General features: G+C 42.0%; 1 protein-coding gene across 1 annotated transcript in view; it reads left to right on the forward strand.

Annotated features, from left to right (window-relative positions):
• Window positions 1–13,396, forward strand: part of LOC119372141 (choline transporter-like 1) — an 83,549-nt gene that overhangs the window by 36,547 nt on the left and 33,606 nt on the right. The window contains exon 8 of the mRNA XM_049419605.1: window positions 2,641–2,764. Coding sequence (XP_049275562.1) covers window positions 2,641–2,764 — 124 coding nt within the window. The remainder of the gene's footprint in view (window positions 1–2,640; window positions 2,765–13,396) is intronic.

Raw genomic sequence — 13,396 nt, forward strand, 5'->3', positions numbered from 1 at the left:
CTGGATGAGGGGTGGTCTCGGCCTGTCTCAGTGACGTTATGGCGCCGGGTTCAGTTGTAGGGCAGCCCGAGCAGCTTTCTGTCGTGGGTTTGGAGGGCTCCGATAGACCATCGAGCTGGTGCTCTACGTGAGCTCGATGTCCGAGAGAGGGAACGTCGGTAAAGGGCACAGCTGTACCGTACCCTTCATGATCTCGTTCACCGAGAGGAGGCAAGGTGGTGGAGGGTCGAGGTGCCACGTCGAGGTGGTGTGCCTCACCTCTCCCATCCGTGGTATAAATTGAGTCGGCAGGGAGGGTATCACAGGCATGAGAAAGTCGTCGAAAAACAGTAGTCAATCTTGCACACCACTGATGCCAGGATTGTTCTTTCACGCCTTCGTAGTTGTGCCATGCTTTGGCAGCATCACGAAGGCGGTCAATGGCCATGCACCATTTCTGTTGGTCCGTCCACGCTTGACGAGTTCCTAGAGCGTTGACGGTGGCCACCCAATGGTCGACGTCGTCCTGAAAGCCGCGAAACTCCGGTAGTTCGCAGGCAGCCGGTGATGGTGGTACGGCAGCCGAAACTCCGGAGCATGACGACGCCAAGCAGCCTAGTTGGTATGAGAGCTCCGTGAGGGCATTCAGGAGCTTTCTGCGGCTCTCGGGTGAGCTCTCTTCATGGTCTTGCGAGGCGGCGGCGGCCAACGCGGCATTGAGTGAGTGCAGTGCTGGCAAGGCGGCAGGACACAGCACGGAGATTGACGCTGCCAAGGCGTTCACCGTGACTCGGAGTCGCGCGATGGTGGCGGAAAGCTCGGCGGCGCTCTCGGGCGAGCCGCGCGTGGAGCCAGTGGTGACGTCCGAGGAGTTGAACACACTCACAGAAGAGGGACCCTTGTCTGAGGGAGCTTGGACAGCACCCCTAAGCGGCTCGGGTGCCGATGGAGCACCGAGTAAGCCGTTGTCGCTGCGGGAAGCGTGGATGGCATTCCCAGGCAACGGTAGGCTGTGTACTGTCGTGGCGGTGCCGGGAAAAGCCTGCCCTTGAGCCACGGAGGAGGCCTGGACGCCGTCCTTGAATGGTGGCACAGGTGCTTCCGGCAGTTGTAGCGAGACGGGCTGCATAAGCGTTCCTTGGAGGGAAGGTCCGCAGCGCCGATGAGCCACGAGGGCGCACTTACGGTTGATAGTTCGTAGACTGCGCCACTGTGATGAAGAAACCGAGAAACAAGAGACAACACCCGTTCGCAGGCCGGCTGTTCTTATTCACTTCTGCCTCGTCTTCCTGTAGCCGAGCGCGCGTTCGCGCCCCAGCGGCGCTCTCTTCCTTACAATATATATATATTACACACAGAGCACCTTCCCAAGATATTGTGAGAGGAGCCAAAAATATTTGCACATGAGGGTCATTCCAGCTTTAGGAAATGGCTGAAAGCGGGGCGCGAAGAAAATTTCACTAAAAATGTTCCATTTCGCCCATTATTGATAGTTATGCTTTTTTTGTGTTGTCTCAACAGTTCACATTCGTTAAAAACGTGTTTCACAAATTCTTTCATGTTTTAGAACCGTTAAACACAACGTAAAATTCTGGAAATTATACCATTTTCGGGAACCTTGTAATCAAAAGTACGCACGGTAGAAAACGCAAATGTTCCCATAGAACCGCGTCTAAAACCTACTATGTTCTTTCATGTTTTAGAACCGTTAAACACAACGTAAAATTCTGGAAATTATACCATTTTCGGGAACCTTGTAATCAAAAGTACGCACGGTAGAAAACGCAAATGTTCCCATAGAACCGCGTCTAAAACCTACTATGTTCTAAAATTTTGACCTAGGAGAACGTAGAGATGACCGAGTTGGTAATCCATTGTCATCATTGACTGCACAATTATGACAGGGATGAGGAAGAGACACAATTCTGTCACCGTATCAAGTCCCTTCCTCGTCCGTGATGACTTTGAACGGTTGATCGTCACACAAAAATTTTGTTTTGCCTTTTTGCTTTGCGTATCCTCTGAAATAAAATCCTGTATTTGGCAAAGACATTACATTAGCCCATGTTTAGATGCTGACAGAAAACTTAGCAGGTCCACGAAAAAAGACGGAAAGGAGAGCATGTGTAATTTCGAAGCATAACAACTGTCGGCGCGGAAATGGCCATCGAAATATTTTTTCAATGGAAAAAAACATTGAATTGCAGTCCCGCCACTGCAATATTTTGGTGTACATAATACACATGCGATACTGTATTCCATGTATATTATATATCAACGCGTTAACAAAGATCGTTACAAAAAAAGTATTATCACTGGCTGAAGGACCACGATACCCACAATTAATAATGAACGAACGTTTGTCTACTGTTGTGGGCACTGTGGTTTTTAAGCTAGTGACATTGCGAGCAATAGACAGTCAAGTTTTGTGGCAATAACTTCGTGATGAATGTTTCTTTAGATGAGTCTAAACTCAAATATAGTGGATTGAGGAGCTGTCCATGTATGAACACAAGGACTGCTAATATATTAACGAATATATTTACTTTTTTGCTATCCTTGTTTAGATTATTCTTGTATTTGATATTCTTCGTAGTGCTGTACGATCCGAGTTTGTTTTGGCATATACGTCGAACATTATTGGATACAACTCATTTTCAGGCTAGCTTGGGGAGAAGACATCTCTTTATATGAGCATCCTCCGGGGGACGTGATAGAATCATCCAAGCACGATGAACGCAGTAGTCTATGGGTGCTGGTGCTGGTGTTGCTGACAATATTCACGGTAGGTGCGATAAGTACTATATATACGGTGAATTGTAGATGATTGGCTAGCGTTTCTGTGTCATCAATGACAGGTCCTTGGATACCAATAGTTCTATTCATGCACTTTTTGTTTAAGATACCGACCTTACTCAAACTTGCTAAATATCGGTTAATAACTAAACGCTATATTGCTTGAAGTGTCGCCAGTTTATTCATTTTAGTGAAGATTAGACGTTGTGCTTTCAAATTGTGCATGTTTGCACAGGAAGAACACTGAAAGGGGGACTATGGGCAGATACATTTAATATCTCAGCTCGTCCGTATCTGCGCGCCAAACTGCCCTCGTCACTTCAGTTACCGAAGAATAATCAGCGGTCATTGCATATTTATGCTCGAAATTCGCGCGCGGTAGGGACAACATATGTGGTTGAACATTTCGAAACAGTGGCCTTTCTTGAATACTAAGAGACGTCACGGTGGTTGAGTACGGGCCATAATCAGTGCTGGAGCGAAAGCAGCACATCAAATCGACGTTATATATTCAATAAATAGATCAAAGAAAGTACTCTTGGCCCTTACCCCACCATTTAATTCACTGAATCAATGCAGCTGACTTCGACTGGGCACTTGCGCTTACGCATATTCTTAAATAATAGCATTATCAAGAGAGATCTTTCCCAATGGTTTGCAGTTTCCACTTCTCGGGAAAACAAGCTTGTCAATCATAAGCACGAATCCACGAACGTAAGCCGCTAAATTGAATAGCAGCTAGATGTACTGCGTCTGAGTGATTGTCGCCGATTGGTATAACGTAGGTATTATAAATCATTAAATGCATATAAGAAAGCTAAAGCAATCAGTAAAATATTTTCTTCATATTTCAGCAACCGAATACTCAACTGTAGTTTAGTTACTACGAAAGTTGATACAGTCACACCCACATATATCAAACTCGCAAAAATACTTGAATTACTTCGATATACTATATAGTTCGATATAAAGCTGTTACGAATTTACCGCATAATAGGTGCGAATTTAAGTGTGCAAGTTTGCTTCGCGGCACTGCTTCACAATGTTGCAAAGAAGGCGGCTTCACAGCAGCACGCAGGGATGTTTTTTTATAGTTTGAATTTTTCCGCGGTTTGTAGTTGGGGGTGCGAGTTCAATTCAGGAGCGGGTTATACGCGAGAAGATACAGTATCGATGTAAACAGTGCCTCAACATCTTCAAACGTAGCTGTGCGTACTCGTCGGGCGCCGCAAGCCTCTACTCCAGCTTGGGCTTAACGTTCAATCGTACTGACAGTGCTTCTTGGGATGCTGCACGCAGCGAAGATGTGAGACCTTTTCTCCACGCTCAACTGCGTTTATTATCGCCAGCTTTGCTGAGAACAGCAGGTTCTTCCGTTTCGCGGCGAGCGTCGCGTTAACGTAGGGAACGGAGAATCGCGAAGGAGCAAATGGCGGCCGCGCACGACGGGAGCAATCATGGGAAAAGGCATGTGATGGCAAGCGGTAGCTCCTACTCCCTCCGCCCGACACCCTCCTAATCACACACTCGCCGTGCCAAATACGTTCGGAAAATTATTGTTACTATAATTATTAATCATTCAATCAGACATTTACTTAACGTGCCCAGGAACAACCGTAAGGTCTTTGTGCAGGCGCACGCAAAAATAAAACAATAAAAATAACGAATGCAATACAGAGAGTCATCAGAAATAACAAGAGCAAAATCGCTTAGACAAAGAGAAACGAACAAAAAGGGCAGGAGTAAAATGAGACAACACGAGAAATATTGAATGGGAATGAAAAATTAGATTGCATATGTACAACTATGCGGAAAGTCGTAGAAGGGAAGATATTGTACATTGTGCCATACTATGTCAAGACAGTGCAAAGCTCGGAGAAAAACGACTGTGGACTATGGAAAACGTCAAGATCAAGAAAATTTACATTATAGAGACTTTGTATTCGGTGAACGTTAGAATGCTCGAAGAAGCAGGCGGGTACAAGAAACGGTCTATTCTCTGTGGTTAACTTACGCGGAATTCGAAAATTAACACATTCCAGAAGTACAGGGCAGGATATGATACCGTGAACTAGCTTGTAAAGAAATAACATCAGAACGAGTTCGTCGGCATTGAAGTGATGGCAATGATAATAATCCAGCACTATTTGAACGAGATCCAGAGTGATTTCTAGCAAAGCGATTTTTATATATGCTGAGGAACTTTTGCTGGACTCATTCAGTGGTGTTACCGCTGGATTGAGCAATGACATTCCATATCACAGACGCATACTCAAGTTGTCGAAGACATATTGCGGTGTACAATTTGTGGAGGCCTATAGGAGAACTGAATTCGTGAGATATTCTGCAAACACATCCGAGAGAACGAAGGCCCCGCATAGCAGCACGCTTAACGTGAGAAGAAAAGTTTAACGCGCTGTCAACAACAACACCAATATCACTGAACTCATAAACCTTGCTTAGCGACACAGAATCGACAGAGTATTGAAATGACACGCCAGATGTTTTGCGAGTGAAACACATGTATTTTGACTTTGAGGTATTCCGAGAAAGGTTAATGCCGTTGCACCAAATAATAATCAATCAATCAATCAATCAATCAATCATTTATTTAACGTGCCCAGGAACAACCGTAAGGTCTTTGTGCTGGCGCACGCAAAAAAAACAATAAAAATAAGCAATACAATACAGTTTTCAGAAATAAAAAGAGCAAAAACACGTAGACAAAGAGAAATGAACACAAAAAGGGAGGAGTAAAATAAGACAACACGAGAAATAATAAAGGGGAATAAAAAAATAGATTGCATATATACAACTATGTGGAAATACTGAGAAGGGAAGACTTTGTACATTGTGCCACACTATGTCAAAACAGTGCAAAGCTCGGATAAAAACAATGATTGTGGGCTATGAAAAACGTCAAGATCAAGAAAATTAACATTATAGAGACTTTGTATTCTGTGAATAATATTAATAATAATAATAATAATAATATTATTATTATTATTATTATTATTATTATTATTATTATTATTATTATTATTATTATTATTATTATTATTATTATTATTATTATTATTATTATTATTATAAACCAAGCAGAAAGGCGGTGGCGTGCTGATTGCCATTGACAATTCACTGAAATCCGTTAGACGGAAAGACCTAGAAACTATCGAAGAATCCATTTGGCTAGAAACCAACCTTGAGCGCAGTGAAAAATTGTTGATTGGATGTTTCTATTTACCGCCCAGCATGTCCCCTGCCTCGTTTCATGATGTCATGTCTTCCATTGAACTTGTGGTATCTTCTCATAGTGGGCACAGGATTATTGTTATTGGGGATTTCAATGCACCTGGAATTGACTGGAGCACGCTTACTTTTTCTCATTACAATCATTTCATAGAGAAAAAGTGCAGCCTGCTCTTGGACTTTCTGGCGTTTAATTCCCTACTGCAACATAACTCAGTCGTCAATTCCAGTGGCAACGTCTTAGACCTGTGTGTGTCAAACGATCAACCCCTTGAAGTTTCCCGCTCCGACATCTCTCTTGTACGTCCGGACAAATTCCACCCACTACTTAACGTAAGATTATCCGCATCAGCCGAAACAACGAGCTTCAGCAGTTACGTAAACAAATCTCCGAGATTTGCCTTCAAGCGAGGTGATTACACGGGCCTCTATCATCACTTGTCTACCGTTGAGTGGTCACAGGTTACTGACAAACCAAATGTTGATGAGCAGGTTGATCGGTTTACGGAGCTTGTACTGAGCAGCTTGCGTAATTTTATTCCCCAATATACACCTAAACAACGTAAATATCCCCACTGGTTCTCATCTGAACTTATCAGTGCACTGAAGCATAAAGATCACGCACACAGGAAATCTAAATGTTCTCCATCGAGCGAGTGGAAGGAAGAGTTCAGCTTCCTTCGAACTCTCTCTAAACGCCTATATAAACGGGATCATAGTTCGTATATTGAATTCTTAGAAAAAAGCGCCTCTGACAGGCCGGCTGAGTTTTGGAAGTATGTACGTAAACGGTCCAGCAAAAGCGGAGAGTCCTTCAGACTACTGGACTCAAATGGGGTAGAAGTGCATGCCGTCGCTGACTGTTTTGCCACGCATTTCTCATCCGTTTATAAGGCCTCAGACTCTAGCACTGATATCAGACAACAGCCCAAGGCGGTTAGCTCATCCAGTGCTTTGTCGCTGGATGAAAATCTTATCTGCGAATGCATTAAGCGCTTAAAACCATCCTTATCATGTGGGCCAGATGGCATCCCCTCCGCCATACTAAAAGCTTATGGTAGTATATTTGTCCCAGTACTAACTACGATATTTAATAACTGCCTGGACACTTCCACATTTCCAAGCATGTGGAAAACTGCTTGTGTTTTTCCAGTATTTAAGTCGGGCTCTAAAACAGATGCTTCTAATTATCGCCCGATTTCTCTACTATGTGCCACATCAAAGATCTTCGAGCTGACTCTTCACGACGTATTGTCTTTTAGTGTGAAAAACTCATTGATTCCTAATCAACATGGTTTTCTCGCTGGCCGCTCAACTACCACAAATCTTGCTAGTTTCATGACGTAGATCTCCACACCTATTTCTCAGAGAGGACAGGTTGACGTAATTTAGTGTGACCTGAGCAAGGCTTTTGACGTAGTCAGCCACACGCTGATTATGGTTAAACTTGCGCACTTTGATGTTGACTTGTCAGTTGTGAATCTCCTGCAGAGCTATCTGCTCAATAGATATTGTTATGTTGCCGTAAATGGCCAAACGTCTTCTTTGTATAAAGTGACTAGTGGGGTCCCTCAAGGGTCGGTATTAGGCCCACTCCTATTTCTAATTTACGTTAATGATGTTTCTTTTGCCATTCGTAATTCTTCTTTTCTCTTGTATGCCGATGACATCACGATTTTTAAGGAAATTCATTCAGTTAACGACTGTCGCTTGCTGCAGTCAGACTTGCGCTCTTTTTCCGAATGGTGCGACGGTAATAACCTTTCTCTGAATACCTCGAAGACAAAATTCATGTCTATCACTCGCAAAACATCTAGCGTGTCATTTCAATACTCTGTCAATTCTGTGCCGTTATGCAAGGTTTATGAAATCAGTGATCTTGGTGTTGTTGTTGACAGCGCGTTAAACTTTTCTTCTCACGTTAAGCGTGCTGCTATGCGGGGCCTTCGTTCTCTCGGATGTGTTTGTAGAATATCTCGAGAATTCAGGTCTCCCATGGCCCTACACAAATTGTACACGGCAATATGTCTTCCGCAACTTGAGTATGCGTCCGTGATATGGAATGGCATTGCTCAATCAAGCGGTAACACCATTGAACGAGTCCAGAAAAAATTCCTCAGCATATATAACCATCGCTTTGCTAAAAATGACTCTGGATCTCGTTCAAGTACTGCTGAATTATTATCACTGCCATCACTTCACTGCCGACGAAATCGCTCTGATCTCTTATTTCTTTACAAGCTAGTCCACGGTATCATATCCTGCCCTGTACTTCTCAATTGTGTAAATTTTCGAATTCCGCGTAAGTTAACCAGAGAGAACAGACCGTTTCATGTACCCGCATGCTTCTTCCAACACTCTACCGTTCACAGAATACAAAGTCTCTACAATGTTAATTTTCTTGATCTTGACGTTTTTCATAGCCCACAATCATTGTTTTTATCCGAGCTTTCCACTGTTTTGACATAGTGTGGCACAATGTACAAAGTCTTCCCTTCTCAGTCTTTCCACATAGTTGTATATATGCAATCTAATTTTTTATGCCCCGTCAATATTTCTCGTGTTGTCTTATTTTACTCCTCCCCTTTTGTGTTCATTTCTCTTTGTCTACGTGTTTTTGCTCTTTTTATTTCTGAAAACTGTCTGTATTGTATTGTTTATTTTTATTGTTTTTTTTTGCGTGCGCCAGCACAAACACCTTACGGTTGTTCCTAGGCACGTTAAATAAATCATTGATTGATTATTATTATTATTATTATTATTATTATTATTATTATTATTATTATTATTATTATTATTATTATTATTATTATTATTATTATTATTATTATTATTATTATCTCCTGCAGAGCTATCTGCTCAATAGATATTGTTATGTAGCGGTAAATGGCCAAACGTCTTCTTTGTATAAAATGACTAGTGGGGTCCCTCAAGGGTCAGTATTAGGCCCACTCCTATTTTTAATTTACGTTAATGATGTTTCTTTTGCCATTCGTAATTCTTCTTTCCTCTTGTATGCCGATGACATCAAGATTTTTAAGGAAATTCATTCAGTTAACGACTGTCGCTTGCTGCAGTCAGATTTGCGCTCTTTTTCCGAATGGTGCAACGCTAATAACCTTTCTCTGAATGCCTCGAAGACAAAATTCATGTCTATCACTCGCAAAACATCTAGCGTGTCATTTCAATACTCTGTCAATTCTGTGTCCTTATGCAAGGTTTATGAAATCAGTGATCTTGGTGTTGTTGTTGATAGCACGTTAAACTTTTCTGCTCACGCTAAGCGTGTTGCTTTGCGGGGTCTTCGCACCCTAGGCTGTGTTTGCAGATTGTCTAGAGAATTCCGTTCTCCTATGCCCTTCCGAAAATTGTACACCGCGCTATGTCTTCCTCAACTGGAGTATGCGTCCGTGATATGGAATGGCATTGCTCAATCCAGCGGTAACACCATTGAACGAGTCCAGAAAAAATTCCTTAGCATATATAACCATCGCTTTTCTAAAAAATCTCGTTCAAATACTGCTGAATCATTATCATTGCCATCACTTCACTGCCGACGAAATCGTTCTGATCTCTTGTTTCTTTACAAGCTAGTCCACGGTATCATATCCTGCCCTGTACTTCTCAATTGTGTTAATTTTCGAATTCCGCGTAAGTTAACCAGAGAGAACAGACCGTTTCATGTACCCGCCTGCTTCTTCCAACACTCTACCGTCCACAGAATACAAAGTCTCTATAATGTTAATTTTCTTGATCTTGACATTTTTCATAGTCCACAATAATTGTTTTTATCTGAGCTTTGTACTGTTTTGACATAGTATGGCACAATGTACAAAGTCTTCCCTTCTCCGCCTTTCCGCAAAGTTGTATATATGCAATCTAATTTTTCATTCCCCTTCAATATTTCTCGTGTTGTCTTATTTTACTCCTCCCCTTTTGTGTTCATTTCTCTTTGTCTACGTGTATTTGCTCTTTTTATTTCTGAAGACTGTCTGTATTGTATAGTTTATTTTTATTGTTTTTTTTGCGTGCGCCTGCACAAAGACCTTACGGTTGTTCCTGGGCACGTTAAATAAATGATTGATTGATTGAAATGATTGATTATTATTATTATTATTATTATTATTATTATTATTATTATTATTATTATTATTATTATTATTATTATTATTATTATTATTATTATTATTATTATTATTATTATTATTATTATTATTATTAGAAAGTATAAACGTTCTGCATCAACTCATTTGTAGGAAGAATTCTGTCGTTTTCGTACTCTTTGTAAACGCCTTTATAAACGGGATCACAGTCTATATATTTCATTTTTAGAAAAAAGCGCGTCTGACAGGCCGGCTGAGTTTTGGAAGTATGTGCGCAAACGGTCGAGCAAAAGTGGCGAGTCCTTCAGGATACTGGACCCAAATGGAGTAGAAGTTCAAGCCGTTGCTGACTGTTTTGCCATGCATTTTTCATCTGTCTATAAGTCTCCAGCCTCTGTAGCTAGTAACGGTCGACAGGTTAAGGCAGTTGGCGCAGCTGATGCTGTGTCGCTAGATGAAGATTCCATTTCAGAATGCATTAAGCGCTTGAAACCATCCTTTTCAGCTGGCCCAGATGGCATCCCCTCTGCCATACTAAAAGCCTATGGCAGTATACTTGTCCCAGTATTGACTACCATATTTAATAAGTGTCTGCAGGCTTCAACGTTTCCTAGCATGTGGAAAACTGCTCGTGTTTTCCCAGTGTTTAAGTCTGGCTGTACAAGTGACGTCTCGAACTACCGCCCTATTTCCCTTCTTTGTGCCGCATCCAAAATCTTTGAGCTTGCTCTTCACAAAATATTGTCTTTTGATGTAAAAAATTCATTGATTGTGAATCAGCATGGGTTTCTCGCTGGCCGCTCAACTGCCACTAATCTTGCCAGTTTCATGATGCAAGTCTCCACGCCTATTTCGCAGACAGGACAGGTTGACACTATTTACTGTGACCTTAGCAAAGCTTTTGATGTTGTCAGCCATTCGCTGCTTGTCGATAAACTTGCACACTTTGATGTTGATTCTTCAATTGTGAATCTCCTCCATAGCTATCTTCTTGATAGATGATGTTACGTTGCCGTTAATGGCCAAACGTCCTCTTTGTATAAAGCTACTAGTGGGGTTCCTCAAGGGTCGGTACTGGGCCCACTCCTCTTTTTAATTTATGTTAATGATGTTTCTTCTGTCATTCGGAATTCTTCTTTCCTTTTGTATGCCGATGACGTAAAGATATTTAAGGAAATTCATTCAGTTATCGATTGTCGCTTGCTGCAATCTGATTTGTGTTCTTTTTCTGAATGGTGCAAGAGCAATAACCTCTCCCTAAATATTTCAAAAACCAAGGTAATGAGTTTCACTCGAAAAACATCTAGTGTGCCATTTTTATATTCTGTCAATTCTGTGTCGTTGTGTAAGGTATGTGAGATCAATGATCTAGGTGTTCTTTTTGATAGCACCTTACACTTTTCTGCTCACGCTAAGCGTGTTGCTTTGCGGGGTCTTCGCACCCTAGGCTGTGTTTGCAGAATGTCTAGAGAATTCCGTTCTCCTGTGCCCTTCCGAAAATTGTACACCGCGCTATGTCTTCCTCAACTAGAGTATGCATCTGTGATCTGGAATGGCATTCCTAATTCCAGCAGCAACGCCATTGAGCGAGTCCAGAAAAAATTCCTAAGCATTTACAACCATCGTTTCGCTAGAAATGACTCTGGATCTCGTTCTAACGCTGCTGGATTATTATCATTGCCATCACTTCGCTGCCGACGAAATCGCGCTGATCTGTTATTTCTTTACAAGCTTGTGCATGGTATCATATCCTGCCCTGTACTGCTCAACTGTCTTAATTTCCGAATTCCACGTAAGCTGACCAGAGAGAACAGACCTTTTCATGTAACCGCCTGCCTCTGTGAACATTCGACCATTGGCAGGATACAACGTCTTTACAATGCTTACTTTATGGAGCTCGATGTTTTTCACAGCTCCCAGTCGTTGTTCTGCTCCGAGCTTTGCACTGTACTTACATAGCCTTGTACCCTGTTGATATTTTTTTTCTGCCTGCGCATAGTTGTATATGTGCAATTTTGTAACGTTTTTTATCCCTGATATTTTATTATGAATGTTTCCTTTGTTCTTTGTTTTTTTTGTTTTTTTTTGTGCGCCAGTACAAAGACCTTATGGTTGTTCCTGGGCACATTAAATAAACGTTTGATTGATTGATTGATTGATTGATTGATTATTATTATTATTATTAACGATAGTTAATTATTGTAATGAGGAGGGAACAGGCTGCCAACTGCCACCTAAAGGACCGCTACACCTGCCTGCTCCATCGGGAAAACGTAGAGGAAAGGAAGATAGGAGGAAAGACAGAGCAAAGAAGAGAGAAAAGAAAAAAGAAATAACACAGATGGGGACACAAATATGTAGGCACATGGGAAAATGTCCATAAACGTTAGTGGTCGCGCCGAGCAGCGCATCCTCCCGGGAACAGGCAACCATCCACTCAAGTCCAATAAGTCCATATTTCTTGATCAGCAGTGCCCGTTGCATAACTAATGCGGGACATTTTAAAATTAGGTCTTCATGTCTCTCGCAGAAGCCACAAGACGGGCCTAACGGACTGTCCACACATCCTTGACGATAGAATTATTCGCCCACAAATACAGAGCCTACTCTTAGCTTATATAAGAGGGTTCTTTCACGACGAGGCAATTCACGTCCACGAGCACGGGCAGGGAACGATTCGCTCGCGACACGCTGGTCGGGGTGCTGCAAGTCCTCGTCTGTGAGAAAAAGCCAACCTCGTGTGAGGGAAAGCCAACATATTGGGGCGTTTCGAGGTGCCCGACGTTCGATGTATGAAGTGTTCCCGCTATTGTTATTCGATGCAGCGGTAGATCTTCTGATGTACGGACGTTAATCATTGTCGCGTTCGAAAATAGTTCGGTATAAAGAATAATTCGTCTTACCCGTGTTCGATGTAGTCGGATTTCACTGTAGTAACCAAATACGCAGTAACAAACGGCTGAATGCTCTTGCAGGTTTACGCAGGAATGCACGAATGTTTTTGCAGGTTTGCTTCTTGCAGGTTTGCGCTATACCACCAGCATTTACATCACTGCAAACTATCAAATAAAGTTCGCTGTTCTAGAATCTTAGAGAGAAAATTGGTAAATAAACATGACCTAACGTAACCTTGTTTTTATGACTATCTTCCTATTAAATGCTAAAATGTCTTTATCCATTGTATAACAAAATTAACCAACGAATGTGGTCTGGCAACGTCCTAGGTATCCACATTTTGCGAAACCACAGCGTGTACTTCGATTTTCCTC

The sequence above is a fragment of the Rhipicephalus sanguineus genome, chromosome 10 (genome assembly GCF_013339695.2).
Source record: "Rhipicephalus sanguineus isolate Rsan-2018 chromosome 10, BIME_Rsan_1.4, whole genome shotgun sequence".
Classification (NCBI taxonomy): Eukaryota; Metazoa; Arthropoda; class Arachnida; order Ixodida; family Ixodidae; genus Rhipicephalus; species Rhipicephalus sanguineus.